Source organism: Peromyscus maniculatus, chromosome 1 (assembly GCF_049852395.1).
Source record: "Peromyscus maniculatus bairdii isolate BWxNUB_F1_BW_parent chromosome 1, HU_Pman_BW_mat_3.1, whole genome shotgun sequence".
NCBI classification, from domain to species: Eukaryota; Metazoa; Chordata; class Mammalia; order Rodentia; family Cricetidae; genus Peromyscus; species Peromyscus maniculatus.
Genome location: NC_134852.1, coordinates 151,074,122 through 151,095,298, shown reverse-complemented (window position 1 = coordinate 151,095,298; position 21,177 = coordinate 151,074,122). Strand labels below are relative to the sequence as shown.

Genomic DNA, 21,177 nt, shown 5'->3' with positions numbered 1-21,177 from the left:
ACCCTAATCCTAACTCTGACAACCTCTATTCTATCCCTAGTAACCATAATCTTAACCCTTGTAGAGGGAGAGGCCTTCATGCTTGTTCGGGCACTTGCCTCCGCAACTGGCCAATCACTGGCTTGGAAGTCTTCACTCCAAATGGGATTAGTATTTAGTGGGGGCTAAAAAAAACCCCCAAAACCAACCACCACCACCACCACCACCACCACCACCACCACCACCACCACGACACAAACCTTTACTTCTGCGCATGCGCAGCAGCTGGCCGCTCGGTGGGCCACAGCTGACGGCGCAGCGCATTGCGCAGGCGCAGTGTCTAACAGCTTCGAGCCCCGGCTGAGGAAGTGGCGCGGCATGGCCGCCCGACAGAAGCCGTTGGGTGTGGAGCCCGAGGGGTCAGCAGTCCGGCTCCACAAGCCTCTGGGGGCCGGAGGTAGTGGCCGAAGGGTCCCTGGGTTGGCCTGGCGAGCTGGTGGGGTGAGAGGGCGTCCGGTCGAGGCCTGAGGAGAGCTGGGCACGTGGGCGCGCTGACCGGGCTCCTCGCTGACGAGGCGTGGGTCGCCTCCGAGCCAGCCCGGCGCTGCCAGGCCTAGGGTGGGTGTGTGGCGGGGCCACGCCACCTGTCACCTCAGAGCGGGCTCGAACCAGGGTCCCCCTACCCGAGCTGCAGTCGCCCTTCAGTGCCCAGAACTTGACGCCGTCCCCGGCGCGCCTAGCGTCGCAGCTGAACAGAACTACTGTTGTGGCCACGTTTCTGCACAAACGATGTAGTGTCTGTGTATCCGGGTGGTAAAACAATGTTTTTATTGTGATGAACTCAGAGTTTATACAGAAGCAGAGAAAGGGTGACTTATGCTGTGAGTCTCTACCCTCCAGCTTTGACGATATGACTTGTTCGTCCATTCCCCGCATCACCTAGTTCTCTGTTTCATGACAGAGTACCCCAGACAGCAGTGTCATCCATAAATGTCCCATGTATATATTTAGAGACAAATACCCCAGAAAAATAACACTATTGCTACAGCTATATATTAGCACCAACAATTCCTTTATCTCAGCAAGTATCTAGTTGATTTTAAAAATCTGCTAATTGTTTTATTATTATTATTATTATTGTTGTTTTTTTTACAATGCATTTATTTGGATCAAAATCTACTTACAGACCATTTTTTGTTAGATTAAATTGATGTGTCTCTTAAGACTCTTATTCCGTAGGAGTCTTCCTTTCTCCCTCCTTTCCCCTGGATGTTAAAAAAAAATTCTCTGTATAGTCTCCCAGTCTGGATGGTGCCACATGTACCCTTGAGTGCTATTTACTGTGGGTATCTAGCCCTGAATTGTTTTTTAGAACTTGAGCTTTAGTTAATAAATGTTAGCATCAGTTTTACAAGAGTTCTTAATAGGTGGCATTGTTTTTAAATTAGGTGACTCATAATGTCTGATTCCTTTATTGTGATGGTAATGCCACAAGTAGTGATTTCCTACATTTAATTCACCAGATAATTAAAAATAGGTGCATATATTGGCTATAAAAATTGCTGGGCAGTGGTGGTGCGTGCCTTTAATCCTAGCACTCAGGAGGCAGAGGCAGGCCGATATCTATGAGTCTGAAGCCAGCCTGGTCTACAAAGCGAGTCCAGGACACCCAGGGTGGTTACATGGAGAAACCCTGTTTTGAAAAAACAAAACAAAACAAAAAAATGAATACAAAATGTTACTTTATGTGGAAGCTTTATAATCAGTATCAATTATATATAGAAAAGCTATTTGAGGGCTGGAGAGATGGCTCAGAAGTTAAGAGCACTGGCTGCTCTTCCAGAGGTCCTGAGTTCAATTCCCAGCAACCACATGGTGCCTCACAACCATCTTACGATGAAATCTGGAGCCCTCTTCTGGCCTGCAGTCATACATGAAGGCAGAGCACCGTATACATAATAAATAAGTAAATCTTAAAAGAAAGAAAGAAAAAGAAAGAAAGAAACCCTGTCTCAAAAAACCAAAAAAAAAAAGAACTAAAAAAAAGAAAAGCTATTTGAATGTTTTAACTAGATCCCTTACTATAATACATTTTTGCTTATAGTCAGTGTATTTTTGCTTAAGACTTTCGAGAACTTCGTAATTGATAATGCTATCTAACCCATTACAGTGATTTTTCAACTACTTTCCAGTTTTTTTTAGCAACACCCTCTTCCCCCCAGTGGTGACTAAACTCAGGGCCTTGAATATGTAAAGCAAGTACTCTACCACTGATTCACATCATTAGCTATTTGCTTTTTTAGAGACATGATCTGTATGTAGCTCAAGGTGGACTTAACTTTGTGTGTGATAAAGGCTATACTGGATTCAAACTGTTGATTTTCTTTGCTATTTCCTCTAAGTTCTAAGATTACAGGTATATGCCATCACACTTAGTATATCCGTCTCATACATGACTTTGTGAACTTGACCCAGCTTTGACAACATCAGCAGCACAAGTGAACTAAACATAGTACTGCCCTCATCTTGAGTTTTGTGAAGCGAATATGTGTGGTGCTATTGTTCTGTGAAGGAAAAGGTTAACCACGGAGGGGCCCAGTTCACTTTTTTTGTACTATCTATTTTGGGACAAGGATCAGTAACACTGTTTTGGTTAGAGATCTGTCCTCAGCTAATCTCAGTATCAGCCTAGGTACTGGATCCGTCTCCTGGTCATTTATACTGCTGAGTTTGGAATGTTTGGTTTTGTCTCCACAGGGCAGAATGTGTCCACACAGAAAATCGAAGACTTAATGGACATGGTGAAAAAGTTGCAGAAAGGTCATGTGTCTCTTTTGCCTATGAGATTTACCCTGAGGATTGAAGTCAGCAGATGTAGATGCAACTCCAAGCACCACAATTCACAAAATAAGAAATTATTTTATTCACATGAACTTTCTTTAGAACTTAAATTGGTGTGTGTGTGTGTGTGTGTGTGTGTGTGTGTGTGTGTGTGTATGTATGTGTGTGTAGAGATGGATCAACAGTTAAGCACACTAGCTGTTTTGCAGAAGATTGGGTTTGTTTCCCAGAACTCATATATGTATCCCAATTATTAGTAAGTCCAGTTCTAGGGGATCTGATTCCCTCTTCTGGTCTCTGCAGGTACCAGGCACACATGTGGTGTGCATACATATGTGCAAGCAAAGCACTCATATGCATAAAGTAAATATAGATGCTTTTGAACTTAAATTTTAATTTTAAGAAACATTTAGTGTGTGTGTGTGCCTGTGTGTGTGTGTAATGGTTCATGCTCACACACACATACCATGTTAAAGAATGTGTCAAATTAAGAGAGTCAGTTCTCTCTAAAGGGAGTCGGTTCTCTTCTTCTACCATGTGGGTTCCAGGGATCAAACTCAGGTTGTCAGGCTAGGTGGCAAGTGACTTTACCCACTGCACCATCTCTTTGGCCCCTTAAATTTTAATTTGTGAACTAAAAATGGAGCCACAATGATTCAAAATTACAGAAGCGTGAGTGAATAGGAGGCAGATGTTTCCCCAAAACCTTGTCCCAAGTCTCTCTTGACTCCACAACACTGTTTAATCCAGGGGTTTTACCCATACTCCTCTTTCCCCCTCACATCCTTCTGTCTTTTACTTGTTTACCGTGTTCAGTCCCATTTCCTCCTCAGGACAGGCCTTTGCACTTGACACTCTCCACTTTACCCAGAGAGCTTGAGGGCCTTTCTTTCTTACAAGACACTTTCTCACATCTGACAAGCACTTGTTGACCTTTGCCTTTAGACATTCTCCTGCGCTTCATTTCTCTTGACAGAAGTTACCACAGCCTGACTCAGTATCTCTATTGGTCTGTTCCTTGTCCCTCACACTGCACATTTGAGACCATAATGTAGCACCTGTGCATGTGAGATGCTCAGTATATTGATGTGAAGAGAAAGCTGCAGAACCCCAGGAAGCCACACACTGTCAACAACGAGCTTCCTTTTTGCCCTGCAGTGGGAAGCCTAGAACCCCGGATCGAGGTCCTGATTAACCGCATTAATGAGGTTCAGCAAGGTGAGCTTAGATCTGGCTACTGTCTAGGACAAGCTGCATGTTTGTCCGGGATTGGCCCAGTAAATAGTGGAAATAAAGGCCTCCTTGTTAAATATCTGTAGTTATTTCACAAGCTCATAAGTGCAGGGCATTTCTGTATGTAACTGCCATAGTCATTTGCCTGCGAACAGTGTCCTGCTGCCACCTGAGCTCAGCAAGAAGGGCCAGGATTTAGAAAACCTTGCTTCCTGTTTTGTAAAATCTGGGCCCTCTAGATTTTCTTGGAGACAAATATGAAATGTCATCATTTGTGCTTGAGGCTGTACTTACCAAATGTTTGTCCTATTCTTTGGTAAAGCAAAAAAGAAAGCCAGTGAGGAGCTTGGAGAGGCCCAGACTGTCTGGGATAGCCTGCAGAAGGACCTGGACTCACGTAAGTTAACGGAGAGTCACCGGAGGTTCCCAGAACATCCTAGATTTCTCCTAATGCAGTATTACAGGCACTTGATATCCTCATCAGGGTCAAGATTGTTCTCTTTCTCCAACCTCATATTCTTCTAGTATTGCTATCTTCTAATAGGAGAGTTCCAGAAATGCCTTTGAGGACACTTCTGCCCTGAGTCATTTGCAGGGATGATGCTCCATGTATTAGCACAGATGACATAAGTTCTTGCCTCACAGCACCAGCTGTTGTGAAAGAGGTCTTTCTCAGTCATCTTGTCTTACCTGGTCACATAGCCCTTTTTGATTGATGTAGTTCTTCCCAGTCCTAATGGATGTCACCCATGGTCCTCTTTTGTGAATATTAGGGCCCTTGTGTTTACAGGAGTATGGGCACCATAGGGGTGGGAACTCACCTCAGAGAAACTACATCTGGGTTAGGGTCACAGCTGTGCTTTACCTCTCATATGACTGCCCTTGACATGTCTGTGTTTGGTCCCTAATGCCTGAACCTTTATCATGTTTCCTAGTACATGAAGAGAAAGTACGTCTGAAGGATATCTTGAACAAAAAGCAAGGTAATTCCATATTCCCCTATCTAGGCCACCCTCTAGTAGCTAGAACCTTAAAACCTCATGACCTATGTCCTTTCTGTGGCTTTTACCAGACCCAGAAAATGTTACAGTTCAGTCAAGTGTCCAAGGACTTGACTGTTTTGTTCCATCTGGCAAACTTAACAAGCACTCAGAGGGCCCTGCTGTTATTCTTACAGAGTCCCTGAGGATGTTTCGCCTACAGTGTCAGGAGAAGGAAAGCGAGACACAAAGGTAAGATACCATGCCTACAGTGGTCTCCCTAAGTGTTCTGCTACCTCCCACATCACCTGCTGTGTTAGACACAGACCTGCATAGAGAGGAACAGAATAGAAGCCCCAACCCTTTCTCCAGGAGACTCATTCAAAGAACATGGCTGACTGTTGGTTTCTTCCCAGGAAGCACAGCATGTTACAGGAATGTAAAGAGAGAATTTCTTTCCTGAACTCCCAGATCGACAATGAGAAGGGCAAACTAAGAAAACTGAGGTAAGCTGCAAGGCATGAGGCTTGGGCTGGAGATGTGCTATAGGTAGTCATGCCCTGGATGGTCCAGAGGAGCTGACTAAGCTTACTCCTGGATGATCAAGGGGGTGAGTGTATTCCCGGTGGAATAGAGGACATAACAAAGTCACTGAGTGCTAGACAGACTTAGGCTTCCGCCAAGCCCTGTGGTAGCTCATGGCCTTCATGGCTCTGTGATTGGCTCCTAGGTTGGAGTTTGAACAACAGCTGGAGGCTTTGATGAGCCAGCACAAGGACCTCTCGGAATTTCATGTGAGTCATACAAATCTATGCCACCTATCACACTATTCCTGTACAAGCCTTGGTGGTCCTGTTGTCACCCTAAATCCAGCCCCTGTGAGCACCACTCTTGAGGTGCTTGGTGTCCTCACTGTTGGTCTTTCAGGGTCCATGTTGCTGTGTCCATTCAGTGTTCTGGGGGTGCCATGGTAACACCAATGGAGTCATCCATTGACACTGTCCATGAATGTGTATAAGACTGTCCCAGACACAGGAGAGACATCCCGGGAACAGTTAACATGCACTCCTGGGAGTTCCCAGACTTGGGAGAGACATCAGGGAACAGACAGTTAACATTCACCCTGGGAGTTCCCAGACACAGAAGAGATATCAGGGAACAGATAACTTTCACCTGGGAGTTCCCAGACATAGGAGAACCATCAGGGAACAAGTAACATTCACCCTGGGAGTTCTCAGACAAAGGAGAGATATCAGGGAGCAGATAACATTCACCTGGGAGTTCTCAGACACCCAGTAGAGATATCAGGGAACAGATAACATTCACCTTGGAGTTCCCAGACACCCAGTAGGGACGTGGGCTGAATGTCAGAAGAGAAGGTCAGTGAGGAGGCCATGGAGGAGAGGAGGGGGAGAAACGCTAGTATCTAACTCTCTAGGGAGTGGCTCAGGGTCGTAGGTTTGCAGATTTTAGGGTTTCAAATACTTTTCCTTGAACCTGTTTCCAGGGTTAAAAAGTCCAAGGAGAGGGAATGGCAAAATCAGTGCTACCAGGGTTATGCCCATGGCTGGCATGCATTGAGATGCAGGGTACTAGGAAGTGAAACTTACTCAGGAAGGAAATGACTAGGTCTATACAGGCTTCTCTGAAGCATGAGGAAGCCAGGAGATCTGGACAGGTCTTCTTTTTGTGCCACCCCCCAGAAGCCTGAACATCTGGAGGAGGAGATATGTGCTCTGGACAGCAGCAAGGAGCAGCTGCTGAAGGAAGGTGAGGCCAGGGCAGAAGGGGGGCCTCAGCTGCACCAGCCTGCCCTCCCCTGCTCATTACTCTTTCTTTCTGTAGAGAAACTGATCGAGGTAAAGCTGGAGGATGTGAAACATCGGCTCAGTACCCTATGTGGGCCTGAGGGGTCTTCCAACCTCACTGAGGGGCTCTTCCTCCGAAGCCATGAGGCAGCTGCAGCAATGTAAGATGCAGGGTGGGGCAGGAAGAGGAAACATCCAGTGCTGAATCCTTTCCCACTTCCAGGCAGCTGTTCAAGGAGGAGAACAAGAAAGCTGAGGAGCTCCTAAATGCTGCAGCTCAGCACCACCAGCAGGTGCAGGAGAGGTGCCAACAGCTGCAGCAGAAACGGCAGAAGTAGGCATGGAGCCCCTGTGTCCTCATTCCTCCCAGGAAGATGAATGACAGCTGTTTCCCCAGTTCTGCCTATATGTCTTTTCATGCATCCCTTCTCTCTGTTCACTCTTAACAGGCTGAAAGAAGAACTGGAAAAACATGGGGTACAGATCCTTGCTCAGGGTCAGAGTATGCAAGATGAAGGAGACAGCTCATGGAGGATGGTAAGTCCTGGGGCAGAAGGAAAAGCAGAAGAGTGACATTCCCCAGAGTATAGTCTGTGGGAAAGGGCATTCCTGCGCAGGAGGTACAGCTAAGGCAAAGGTTTAAATCCATGGTAGTATGGGCACAGAAAGGTGGAAGGGGGATGGTGTGAGCAGGGAAAAATTCCTGGATCTTTACCTCCCACAGGCCAGTCCCAAGTTCCTAGAAGTCCATGAGGAGAAGGACTAAGAGCACCCAACAAGCAGGACCTGATACCCTCCTTGACCTGGAGGACATACAAACCCCACACTCATCATATGGAACTGTTGAAATAAAGGGGCTATTTTGTATAGTTTGCTTCATCTGAGTATGTGCTTAGTGGAAGAATGGTGTTGGGGCCAAGACCCTCAAATCGTTGAACTTGGAGATATCTTGGCTCAATTTTGATTCTTAATGAGCTTAGGGTCCAAAATACATGTCCTTAGTAAATGCTCACCTTGAATATCTAGCACACTCTTCTGATCCTGGGCAGAAGGATACAGATATGGACCTTCTCACAGGATCTGAATCTATCCATAATTTAATTCCTTCATATAGGCCCAAGATAGCATTGACTTAGAAACAAAAGGAAGATAATCACCAGCTCTTACTTCATGTTGGAATCCACCTCATTCTTTAAGCAAAATAAATGTAATTTGAATCTGTATGTAGTCTGTATTGTTCATGAGCAAGACCATGTTGCAGGAACACCCCAAATTAAAAATACTCATTTGTTTGGGTAGGACAGAAGTGGTCAGACCCTCCCCATTCATCCTTGGTTCTATTGGGTCCTTGTTTGGTTGCCATTTGTTTTGGGGTTTTCCTGGTAAGATACAAATGAGATGTGTATTCACCCCAAATAGGTAAGGAGACAACAAAGAAAGATTCTGTCTAATCTAACTTAGTGAATAAATGAGTTAGGGGTGTCATTTACAAGAGCATGGATAATTCAGAGGCAGCTATACCTCTTAATGAAAAGTCCTGCCCCAAGTCAGTTTTTTTCCCTCTTAGAGAATGTAACATTTGTGAATGAGGGAGTATTAAATGGAATCCCAGAAGAGGATTGTGTAAGGGTCTCCCGAGGGCCTTGCAATCTTTCTCTTCCATGCAGAAGTGAATGCTAACAGCTCTATTCTCATAGATCTTGCTATCTGTTGTGTAGCTTATTTCATTGCTGTGATTCAGGGACAAGGTTTGCTATCGGTTTCCATAATCACTGTATCTTCAAGATGGGTATGGGCTTGCCAAGCCTGGAGGAAATATGTATACTGCAGAGCAATAGTAAATTCCTTAAGGTAAGACTAATTCTCTCAAAGAACTGTACTCCTGTTTTGTTTGTTTGTTTGTTTGTTTGTTTGGAGACAGAGTCTCACTGTGTATTCCTGGCTGGTTTGGAATTTGCTATGTAGACTGGGCTGACCTCAAACTCATAGAAATCTGCCTGGCCCCTGCTTCCTGAGTACTGGGATTAAAGATATGTGCCACCTTGCTTGGTTTGCAACTGTACTTGCAAAGTTAATGCCACTCCCTTGAAAAGACAACCAGACTTGAGCTATCCCAAGCTTCATCACTAAGTGAATATAGTTAGTGACTCTGCTGACCAGGTGTCAACCTCAGGCAGTGGCCACATGATGCTACAATTAGTTAATGGCCCTTAAAGCTACACACACCCTATCTTTTCTCTGTCACTTCAGAATTTCACTAATGGCAATCTTTTAAGTCGAAACCTCTCTGCCCCAAAGCAAATCTTAAAATACAGTCTTCTTTCCTTTTTATCTAGAAGAAGTCTTGCTATTGTGGAGTCATGATGATCCAAGTACCTTCAGTGGGGCCACTATTGTGCCTGTTAACTTTGGATTTCAGTAGTGCCCCAAAGTAGATGAGCTGGAAAGTGGGATCAGCCTAAAGCATCTACATTATAATCCCAAGAACCTATGAATATGTACAGTAAGAAAACTTTGAATATATCGATTAATTCAGGGTCTTGAGATGGGTGGATAACCAGGGTCATCCCACATGTCCAGACAAATCCTCAAGAGAAGTCAGGGAGATTGCAAGATATTATACTATTGGCTGTGGAATGGTTTTCACCCACTGGGGAACTTTTACATAGCCAAGTGAATAAGTTCTCCTCATTAAAACCACAACTAATACATAATTTATCAAAATTTTATTTATTTTCTGTTCTATTTTATAGAAACTCTATATGCTTGGAATTTAAAAAAAAAACAAAGTTACATATTAAGGGATAATAATGGGCATCTGTGTTGACTTTCCACTCGGGACAGGCAGTTTCCTGATCTCATGAGCGGGGAATGACACAAAGTTTATATTCAGGTGGGATACTGCCAAAGCCAACTGTGACAGGCTTGAGGTCAATCTCCTTTGGGTCAACCAGAGACTTCAGATTAAAATGCTGCAGAATCGCAGACAAGAGCAGAAACAATTCCATGCGGGCCAGGCCTTCTCCAACACACACACGTTTTCCTAGAAGCAAAACAGTGCTGATGAGGTACTGAGGGATCCTTGCAGAGCTAACACTTGTAACAGTGAGGTTTGGGAGTGTGGGAGGAGGCTTCAGGCAAACCACCTGAAAGGATTCACTGTCCCTGCCTGTTGGTGCCTGAACACCAGTGGTCATATGTCAGAGAACAAGAGTGTCAGTGATGTTGACTCAATGACCAGCTTCTGACACCACTCATTCAGAACTCTGCTGCCTAAGCAGGAAGTGGTTTAGGAAATGGACCCAAAGCTTCCCTTCCATAACTTCAGGAAGGTGGGACAGGTGAAGCCTATACAAGCATAGGTGGTTAGTTATCAAACTGGCTGTGGGATCTTCCTTTACTGAAACTCTAGGTGAGGCCCTGAGATGGGACTATTTGGGAAAGTCCAGATGCTTGCTAAGAATAGTCCAGGTAGCTAAAAAATCAAGTTTAGAAATTTTTGTGGAAACTTATGAAGAATTAGGTAATATAGTTTTGAGAGCTTTTTACTGTATCTGGTTAAAGTAGAAACATCTTAACAGCTTAACAATTAACTAGAAAACAATGTCTACTCTGTGATAAAATAATCAACCCAGAACATCTCATTTCCAAGACTTCTGGTGAAATATGCCATCTGGCTTCTCTGAACAGGGAAGAACATACTTGGGTTATGTGTTACAAGGGCATGATGGAATTGGGGTGGCAGTCCTCACCTAGAATGGAGGAAGAGCACATGGGAAGTAGGCATAGGATTGGAGAAGACAATTTTCCAGGGATGGTGTGACCCCTAAACTCTGCTTACCTGCAGAAAATGCTTTGAAATAGTCACTGTACTTGAACTTTCCATTTTCATTAAGAAAATGCTCAGGTTTAAACTTCTCTGGATCTGGAAACTCTTGACTGTCATATAAAAGGGAGTCTAGAGTTGGAATCACAATTGTACCCTGGAAGAAATAGAAGTTTCTATCAGTCATGTTAACAAAACATAGTTTTTCATCTGGAAGACCCTAGTGAAGAGGGCTATTGGAATTTTATATTATGTGGGACAGCATATTTTTATTTACAGTGTTGTTTATTTAAGGACTACATAGAAAAGACCTAGGGGTCAGGTCTAAATGGAGAGGAAGGCCCTATATCTTTTGTAAGGTGGGTCCCAGGCTGGGTTGCTGCTGCCTTGAGATCTCAGTGTTCTACAAGTCCTATGGATCAGTTTAGGAGATGTTTTCCATGACTTCCTTCATCTCTTTGGTCACAGGGTTATTGGGGTGACTGTGGGTGAAGTGTTCTACAGGGTAAGAATGCTGGCTTGATTCCCACATCCAGCCACATATGCTGGTAAAAGTGCCCTGAGTTCCAATTCTGACGGGGAACCTAGTTGATAAACTAACAGGACCATGCCCATGGAGGGCTCTCCAGCTCATGCCTCACCTTGGGGATTACGTATCCTCGGAACATGGTATCTTGGGTTGCTTCATGGGGCAGGTTGGAGGGGACAAGATTGATGAATCTCTGAATCTCATGCACCACAGCATCCATGTAGGGCATCTCCAGTCTGTCTTTGACAGCAGGGACACGGCTTGGCCCAATAACTCTGTCAATTTCTTCATGAAGTTTCTCTGCCACCATATGAATGAGATCAATTTAAAGGGTTAATTTCAGAATTGATGTTTACCTACTATCTATCTTCTATCTATCTATCTATCTATCTATCTATCTATCTATCTATCTATCTATCTATCTAATTACTTCCATCTACCTGCTCACCTATCTGCCCATGTAACCCACCCACTTTTCCATCCACTTATATTCACTTACCCACACCTCTATACTCTCACTCACCTACTTATCCATCTATCCAACTATCTTGATCCTTCCATCTACCGACACAGCTATCTAATTATCCTTTCATCCATCTGCCAAGCCATCCATTGTATGCTTATGGAGCACCTTAAACTGAATTTATAATCTCCAGGAACTTTGCATGTTAAATCATTTCTTCACAAATGTCAGTGAAAGCTAAGATCTGTGAGATTATTCACAGCTGACAGGGAGTTTGGGCATCCATTGTCATAGCTGGTGATAGTTTTTCCAACTCTCTTCATATCAGGAGTAGAAATAACAAAAGGGTCTTGTACATTTCCTCTTAAAGGGAAATCTTTGCATTATCACCCTAGACTGATTTACTATTGTTAGAAATAGGAAGAGGGTGACAGACTAGAATATAGTTCTTGAAATCTGAAAGTCCCTGTGATTATGACAGAGGCAATAACAGTATTTGCCAAGTTCCTTAGTCTTTATGTGTTTGGAATTCATTATGGGACTCTATAATATGTAGTGATATGTAAGTAAAGCCTTTATGTCTGTCTTTAAGTGAAATGTGTAATAAATCTTTTGTGTCTAGCTTTGAGAGAAATGTAAAGCCTTTGCTGTGTTTGGGCTAATCAGTAGAGACTGAGAAATTGTTTTGAGACTGTTTAAACCTTGAAGAACTGTTTCTCTGGAGAATCTCCACTTGGTGCTACATGAGAACATGCAGCTGTACCGACCTTGGTCCCAAGACACTCCTGGCATTCCTGGACTGCTTTTATGGCTTGCTATAATCAAAAGGGACTAAGATTTGTGTGAGTTGTCTGCTCTCTTGGGCCACAAAAGCAAGATAACTTGGGTAATTGGAACCTTTCCCAGCCCCAATTAAACTTGTAATTGTTTGAATAAGTAACTGGAGTGAGCTATCTGGGTGTCAATCTTTTCCAAGAAAGCTGGGCCCCTCTGCTCCTTGGGACAATGAAACCTTAGCATCTTGGTGAACTTCTCTCTCTACTGAGGCACCTATGACGCAAAATCAAACAATAAAAATATGTGGAGTGAAAAAGCAAGAGGCATTAAGTTGTGTATGGTATGGTATAATATTAAAGCAGGTATAAAAATAATGAGTTATGTGTTGATATTTAGTTAATATTAAATGTCCAAGTGAAATGGGGATGCCACACAGTGGCCCTGAAATATCGCCATATCTGGGGAGTGAGGCAGGGAGGTGTGAGTTACTCGGGCTCTGGTTGGTCATATAATGTTTCATTTTTAAAAACAGTCAAGGCAAACAAAACAAAATGGAAAGAGATGTTCAGTTTGGTAACAGATGTATAGGTGCCTGTCATATTTACTTTCTCTTTGTCTATATTAGAAATTCATTAAATTAATAATTTGAAACATTTTTAGTTTATGCTTCCCTAGTACAGTAGTCAAAGTTCTAGGTATTGTAATTTGCATATTTCCCTCCCTGGACTTTCATCTCCTCCAGTTTACATTTTTCTGTGTGATTTGAAAAGTCAAAGGCATTGCTGACAGGGAAGTCAGAGCTCAAATCTTGACCCTGGACCAACAGCTACACAACCATCTTCTTGGAAAGCATTGCTTGTGTGTAGTAGCTGCTCAGATCTAGGCCTAGCTCAGAGAATGGCAGGGTTTCAGGCCTTCGAGTACCTTAGGTTGTAGCCACCCTCAATTCCTCTACTAAAAGTGATCCCCATTGACTTACAGGTAGGGGTAATCATACTGCTTCTATCTGGTAAATGCATGTATGACCCTCTGCATCTGGGTTAAGGCCCCTATGCCTGCTTCAGGTACAGAATTTCTCCCACCTTGAAGCGAAGTGGATTTGGGGCAGCCTTGATTGCTTCTCTCTCAATCTCCACTTTAGAGTCCCCTGGGGTAAAATTGCTCTGGGATGACTCCAGCCTGGCCCCTATCCCTGTCTCAGCCTATAACTCCAGAATTTCTTTCTCAGGGGAAACTGGAACATTATTTTCTCCACTACAAATAAGTTGTTTACAGAGCAGAGCACAGACTCATTCCCCTCCATTTCATCTCTGGTCCATAGGCATCCCAGTGGAGTGTGTGGGGGAATAGCCAGTCTTTAGGATACTAGGCCCTGGCACATAAGGGCTTGTACCCTTAAGGAGTTCATTCATTGATACTGGAGCACTGAGAAGGCCAGTAAGCAGCCACAGAACAGCAGTTGAAGCCTGACTTGCACAGGGTGATTCCAACAGGCTCAGCTGTGCCACGTGGGAGTTGGGCTTCTCATTAATGTACCTTCAATCTCTGGGTATTTCATGAGAATCAGCAGCCCATATCTCAGGGTTGTGCTGGTGGTCTCTGTCCCTGCAAAGAACAGGTCGGCCAAAGTCACAGAAATATTTTCCATTGTGTACATGGGTTCTTTGCTGTGTTTTTCCTGTGAAGTTGGAGACAGATAGAGACCTGGTGAGATACATCTCTTCAGGTGTAAGAAGGCGATGCCTATTGCTCTTCAGCAGGGAGGGACCAGGTTGTGTCAGACTCTCCTTGTGTACCAGGAAACAGCCTTCTCTACCTCATGATGGGGAAACTGAGGCTTCCAGGAAACAGGCCAAGCACAGGAAAGACTTTATTACCCAGTCCACAGGGTCTTGTCTTGCTCATTAGCTCCAGAGTTGTCTAATAATGATAATGGCCATCTAAGCTGCAGAGGCTAGTCTCAGCCTCTTTTCAGGCTCAAGGCTGAGCCTTTGGACTGGGGCCAGGGAGAGGCTGAGTAATGGTAAGAATTCTCAAATGGTAATTATCTAGAGGAAATCACTGTAGGATTTGACATGTTTTCAAGCCACTGTAAAAAGAAAGTAAGGGGTAGCAATCTAAGTGGTCCTAGAGGCTGCAGGAATATGAAAGTGAGGAGGCCTAGGATTCTGAAAGCCAAGCAAAACTGGATAATAAATACTGAAAGGGGTGCCCGAGTTTTCTCAGACAAGACTAGATTATCCAGAGGGTTGCAGTTCATCTTGGCCTGGAGGGAGCTGAGCAGAGGGACTCTGCCCTCCAAGTGTGACCAGAGAAGAGCATGGGGGTCATGCTGAAGCCAAGTGTGTTTATGAAAAACCATGAACATCAAAATTCACCCATGATGCTCAGTCTGAACACCAGTGAGTGGGTCATAATGTAAGAACTGCATGCACACTGCACACCCCCCCCCAGCAAGCCCATCTTGTTCACAAGCTGCCCCCCCCAGCAAGCCCATCTTGTCCAGTACCTTCTCCATCTCTATAAGCAAACAGTCAGTCACATCACGGGGGCAGTTGGAGTCCAGTGACTGAAGGTGTTCCTTGGCGTTTTCAAGGGCGTACTGTTTTATTTCAGACGCATTTTTCATTATTTTTCTATGGCTTCCAGGTAGGTATCGTAGATAATCCGCAAAGTTATTGTAAAGCTAAGGAGAATAAAAAACTATGTAACTGACAGGAACCTCCAAACAATGAATTTACAATTGTCTTTATCATACTATTTAGATATTTTATCTAAATATCATACTATTTAGAATATTGAGTCCAATTGCCTTTTGGGGTTAGTGTGGGTAGGAATGTGTACATGCAAGTAGGCACAGGTACTGAGGTGAGGATACTGAGCCACCCTAGTCAAACGCCCTCCTGCATGCTCCTGTTCTTTGCTTTTCTAGGCCTGTCTCCCACACAACCTGAATTTTTCTTCTCCTTCTGTTGTAAACACTGCAACTGAAGGTTTATTGAAGAGGAGGAGCTTTGTCACCTGGATCCAGGGAGTACTCAGCAGGTAGAAGTTTTCATTGAACAAACTCATGAGCCTCCGACCCTTCTTGTCATTGTAATCAAAGCGTTTGTGGAAGAGGATATCCGCAATGACATTGCAGGGTGCACAGCCAATCAGAAAGGTGGGGTCGAAAGGCTGGCCTGGAAAACAGGTAGAGAGTGAGCACCTCACTGTGGCCTTCCCTAACCAACTCAGGCTCCCGGGAGTTCCCACTGAGGACCTAGTGAATGTCTGAGCCGCTAAGTGCCTTTACTTTTTAATGCTATCTAGCATACAACAGTCACCCGTGGCAGCCACACTCGATCTCCTGAGAAGAAGAGTTGGGACTCAAGTTGGGAAGGCAGTACCTGGGGACCAACTTCACCTCTTCCTTCCCCAGGGTTCCTTTGGCTGCCAACTGCCTCCCAGGTTGTTTAGCGTCCTTGGGAGCCTAGCCACGATCCCTTCTGACTGCTGAGATACAAACCCTTGGTCTTCTTGAGCTCTTCCACCAGGAAGTGTGCCTCCCTTTGGATGCGGGCCTCGTTACCCTGTTTCCCCATTCCCCAGTCACGGAGGATGCTTAGGGAAAACCGCCGGACGTCCTTCCAAGTGGGTCCATTATTGAAAATAATCCCTAAGAAAAAGGGACCAATAGGGGTTACTCCAAATCCTCAGTTCTTGGAGACAGGGGAGAAGGGGGAAATGGTCTTGGGGCCTGGGTAGGAAGTGCAGGTGCAGAGAGGCACAAGAGAAGGGGACGGAAAGCTGTGTTTCATAGCTGTCTCTTCTGAGCACCAGTTTATTCTCCTTGGTTTCACACTTTGCTCTGAACCTTTACCATGATAAATACATTGTAGGCAGCCACTCCAAAAGAGGATCCTCCTCTTTTCTGCATATTGACAGAATTCTTAGCAGCATTTCTGACTGAGCTCATGGATTTTAACCTTCATATCACAAGCACTTCAACTCACAGCTTTCTGGTTTCAGAGCAATATCCTTTCCTAAAAGCTAAAGGTCACAGGACTTCCCATTTTGGAGAAATTAAGATAGAAAGACTGAGTACTGTCCCTTCTCAATGAAATGTTATGAAGTACTTTCCCTTCAAACAAAATGTATTGTTTCTCCTCTGAGAACACGATCCAATGACCCCATAAAGACATTGGGAATCAATAAGTCTGAAACTATGTTTTCTTCCATCTCTAGGTCAGCTAATTCTGTGAGCATTTTTCATCCCTCAAACATGAATCTATGTCATCCTGACTGATGGCTTATTAATAGTCTCTTGGAGCTCTTGGATCCCCTTGGAGCCAGTTCTAAGTATTCCGGGCCAGCCCCACCCAGTCCCATCCAGCTCTTGTCTAGCAAAGCCCTTCTGGCTTCTCTACATTCCAGGAGTCCTTCCTCTTTCTTTACCCCCTTCTTTTTCACTTTCCCCACCACCATTTCTTCACAAATAATGTTTTGATGTCTAACATGGCTAACACACCTTCTAGGCTCTGAGTATTCTGGGACACACTAATGAGTTCTATCCACATATGCTTGCTTGCATTTCATAATCTCTCTCATATTAACTGCCTGATCACATGTAAGATGCCTAGTGGAACACCCTGCAGAACATGCACAAATTCTCGGGGATATATGCTTACTATGGTCTAGAGAACAAGAGGTGGCCAGCTTGGTGGTGGTGGCACACACTTTTAATCCCAGCACTCAGGAGGCAGAGCCAGGCGGATCTCTGTGAGTTCGAGGCCAGCCTGGTCTACAGAGTGAGATCCAGGACAGGCACCACAACTACAACAGAGAAACCCTGTCTCGGGAAACAACAACAACAACAACAACAACAACAACAACAACAACAAAACCAAAAACCCAAAGAAATGGCCAGTCTGAGAGGGGAAAGGGAAATATATGATATGAGCTAAGAGCTGTGGGTTAGACTTATGATTTTGGTTTTATCCTGAAGGTTAGAAGAGTGTCCTCATGGCTGAGAAAGTGACAGAGTTGACAGCCTACCACTTCAGTAAGGGGGGCTTTCACTAGGTTGATTATCTAGATGGGACCATGTTTTCTCAACATTTACTCAAATGATGCATGCAGTTATTTTGGTACATCGCCATACACCTGTGCTTAATCTTGATATTATTGTAAGAAATATTCACATAATGAACACTGGAGACTCAGTCATTCCTTACCTAAGGCCCAGCTGATTTTACATGCCCTTCTGGTCTGTGTTGGATGCATAAAATAGGATTTTGGAGTCCCCAGACAGAGGCATTTGTCTCTTGACTCTAGCCTGTGGATATGCAGACCCTAATTGCATTGGTCCATTGCCTGAATTGGGCAAGAGGACAGGTAAGAGTCTCACATAAAGGGCTGTGCTCTTCTCAGCAGGTCCTTGTCACTTTGCTTGGTACCTCTTTAGTAACTTCTCTGTCAAGGACAAGGACTGAGATAGTTACTTCCATTTGCACAGAAACTCCCAGTACTGACTAGGGAACATCAAATGCTACTGCTCGAGGTGAAATAGTTTTGGAAGACTGGGAAACTAAGTTAGACACTGAGGATAAGACATAAATCTGAGCATGCTTCAATGTCAAATCTCACACAAAAGGAGAAAGCTTTGTAGAAATTCATCACCAGAGCTGACTCAAGCAGAATCATGGGGTACTTTTCTCTCTCTCATCTGCTTTGGGATACCTGGTAACAAAGAGGGAGCAAGAAGGTACAGACAAGGTGGAGGGTGGGCAAGCAGCTGGCACCAATGAGCTGGAGCACCCCTAGTTCCAGGTGTCCACACTCAATAGAAGGTGGAACTATGAAAATAGTTAGTTAGCCTGCGTTCTGGACTTCCCTGCTGCAGGAGGGAAGAGGTGAGCGAGATCCAGGGCAGCACAGCTCTCGCTCTCGCTCTCAAACAGAGTGCAGGCAGGTTTAGGTACCTCAGAATAAGTGAAAGGACTTGGGTGTGTGGAACCATCTACACCTCAGCTGACAGTCGAGGATGTGTGCAAAGAGTTCCAAGAAGCATAGAAAAACACAAGACACCGAAGATGGATATATTCTCTGGGGGAGATTTCCTGGGTTTGGAAACAGCCTCTGCCTTTCTCTGAGTTGATCAGTGCTATGGTGAGGGTGGGGGCCTGAAGGTCCTCTCATGGGGTTCCTAGTGCCTGCTTAGTACTTAATCAAAGCTGCTTTCATGCAGATACAAGCCGTCACCCAAATCCTTGCCTTTCTGTCTCCATATTATTACTGTCGCTATAGTTTGTTAATATTTGGGGGAGCAAATGGTATGGACATCACTCTCCCTGTTAGTTTGCCCCCTCCAAAGGCCCAAGAAGCCAACTCACCCTTGTTCTTATATTCCTGGAACACAGGAATGTCTCCTCGGCCAGAGAACTCATTCTTGTGGTTCAGTAGCACCTCCTTGACAGCCTTGTAGCCATGCAGGACCACGATGCGCCTTGAGCCCAGGTGCAGTGTGAATACTGGCCCGAAGCGCTTTGCCAGCTACAGGGACCAATACACAGAGTGGGCCGGGAGGTAGACAGGAGTCAGCCTGCTCTAGACTGCCCTCATCTCCTGTTATTGTTCCTGCTATTCACAGAGAGTTAGAGGGACTCGGGGGGAAAGGCCATTTTTGTCTGATGAGGGCAGACACTTTCCACTTAAAGTTGCTGGATTTGCAGGGCCCTTCCTTCCATCTGGACACAGTTTGCTTCTCTGTGGCTGTTTAATCAATGCCAACACTAACCACCCTCTTGTTTGTTTCCAAAGTTAAGGCTCTACATGCTAGGATACTGCCAGCTAACTTGGAGTCAATGTTCCCGAAGCCTGTAGCTACCCTGCCATGGGCAAAGACAACCTATAACACAGACACCAAGCATCAATTCCATGCCTGGTAGCATTTTGGTGCTGGTTAGTCCATGCAATGTTCACAGAATTAGCAAAGGCAGATACTGTTATTCTGGTGAATCACAAATGACTCAATATTTCCATTTCTCCTTTTACTGTTTTTTTGACACAGGCTGATCTGTTTTTGTATCACAGTTGGCACATAATGATACCAGCCACACCAGTATCTCTTAATAACTCCAATTGCACGAGGTCTCTGGGCCTGCATGGCACTGTTCACTGTGAGTGTTCCATGCCCAAGCTGGACTGGACTGTAAAATAAATGCAATGTAAATTTCATGGTAATCTGTCATCAGCTAGTAACCGACAATGAGGTTAATATATATGCATCATATCTAATCTCTAACTTGTTTTCTTGATGTAGCAATATTTTTCTTACCTTCGTGAAGGACTTGGGGATATCCTTCAAATCCAGCTGAAAAACATTTCCCAAGATGGGAAATGGGAAGGGTCCTGGGGGTAGGTTCCAACTGCTGTAGATCTGCTTCCAGATGGATATGACCAGGAGGGTGACCACCCACACCAGCAAGGCAATGGTGATACCAAGAGCAGCCATGGTGTTTTTGGGCTCCGACTGTAAACTTGTGGGAATTTTCTGAAGAAAAACAAAGATTTTATAATGTGTCATTGAGAAGGAGGGTGACTCATCAGCCAATAACATACCCTTCTTCCTTGGCCTAAGGAACTGGTTTATTATTAGCTGCATTTGGCCATCATTTCAAAGGCTGAACCTTGTAGCTGTTGCCTCTTAGAAGTTGCCTCATCAGACATGGAATGAGGCCAGACTCTGTCAATACTCCAGTTGCTGGCACCTCCATAGCGCTGGTAAGTGCAGACAGGAACACCTCACCAACCCATAGGCCAGTCCTGGGGGTGGGAGGCTGTCCTCCCTTCCAACATGGATCAGCATAGTGAGCATGCATTCAGATCATGTCTGCACGTGTTTGTTTGTTGGGGAAAGGCTTTTGTAAGGCAGTACCAACATGTACTGCCCATTCCAGGTCAATGTCAGCACCAGACTACAAACATTTAACTTCTGATCTGGTGCTGCAGCACTCCTGGTCCACCACCTGGAAACTGAGGGCAGAACAAGGAATTTCTACTTCTGAATTCCACTTCACAATGTCAAATCAACTAGAAAATTCAGTGAAGCAAAAATCAGCAGTAAATAAAGTTAACCAGTTTTGAGATTTTTCTGACTGTATGTATCTACTAATATTTGCAGTGCTGAAGACCAAGCCCAGGGCCTTGTACACGTGAGGCAGGTGTGCTACTGACGTAGATGCACGGCCAGCCCTCCAGAAGTCCCACTCGTTTGTGAACGAGTAAATGGAAAATATTCTTTAAAACAGTTTGTCAAATTCTGAAAAAAAATCAGGGTATTTATTGGATTTGTTTCATCAATGGGTTAAATTTGGAGGAAGTTGTGTTTATAAAATATCTTGTATCCATTTACTCAGGAGAGCAGTATTTTTCCACACTTCTCTGCATCATGAGATGTCAATACATGTATGCTGTGGGATGGTCTGTATGTCAAATCCGTTGCTCTGATTGGTCAATAAATAAAACACTGATAGGCCAGTGGCTAGGCAGGAAGTATAGGCGGGACTAACAGAGAGGAGAAAAGAAAGAACAGGAAGGCGGAAGGAGTCACTGCCAGCCGCCGCCATGACAAGAAGCATGTGAAGACGCCAGTAAGCCATGAGTCACGTGGCAAGGTATAGATTTATGGAAATAGATTAATTTAAGCTGTAAGAATAGTTAGCAAGAAGCCTGCCATGGCCATACAGTTTGTAAGCAAT

General features: G+C 44.5%; 2 protein-coding genes across 3 annotated transcripts; one reads left to right on the top strand and one right to left on the bottom strand.

Annotated features, from left to right (window-relative positions):
• The first annotated feature begins 283 nt into the window (after positions 1-283).
• On the top strand, positions 284-8,064 carry Syce1 (synaptonemal complex central element protein 1). Its single transcript, XM_006977179.4, has 13 exons — positions 284-436; positions 2,737-2,799; positions 3,979-4,038; positions 4,376-4,450; positions 4,989-5,036; positions 5,231-5,285; positions 5,450-5,539; positions 5,764-5,827; positions 6,737-6,803; positions 6,879-7,002; positions 7,065-7,175; positions 7,291-7,378; positions 7,566-8,064. The coding sequence occupies exons 1-13, from the start codon at positions 358-360 to the stop codon at positions 7,605-7,607; spliced, it is 966 nt and encodes a 321-aa protein (XP_006977241.3). The 5' UTR covers positions 284-357; the 3' UTR covers positions 7,608-8,064.
• A 1,488-nt stretch (positions 8,065-9,552) lies between these two features.
• Cyp2e1 (cytochrome P450 family 2 subfamily E member 1) lies at positions 9,553-20,140 on the bottom strand. Of its 2 annotated transcripts, XM_006977178.4 has the most exons (9): positions 19,755-20,140; positions 18,811-18,970; positions 15,945-16,094; positions 15,458-15,618; positions 14,946-15,122; positions 13,973-14,114; positions 11,309-11,496; positions 10,683-10,824; positions 9,553-9,884 (listed from the first exon to the last, which is right to left on the bottom strand). In XM_006977178.4, exons 1-9 carry the CDS (start codon positions 20,079-20,081, stop codon positions 9,700-9,702), a joined length of 1,632 nt encoding a protein of 543 aa, XP_006977240.2. In that variant the 5' UTR covers positions 20,082-20,140; the 3' UTR covers positions 9,553-9,699. The 2 variants fall into 2 exon arrangements, with proteins under 2 accessions (XP_006977240.2, XP_042141624.2); XM_042285690.2 differs by lacking the exon at positions 15,945-16,094 and having other exon boundaries at positions 19,755-20,049.
• Between the last annotated feature and the right edge of the window lie 1,037 nt (positions 20,141-21,177).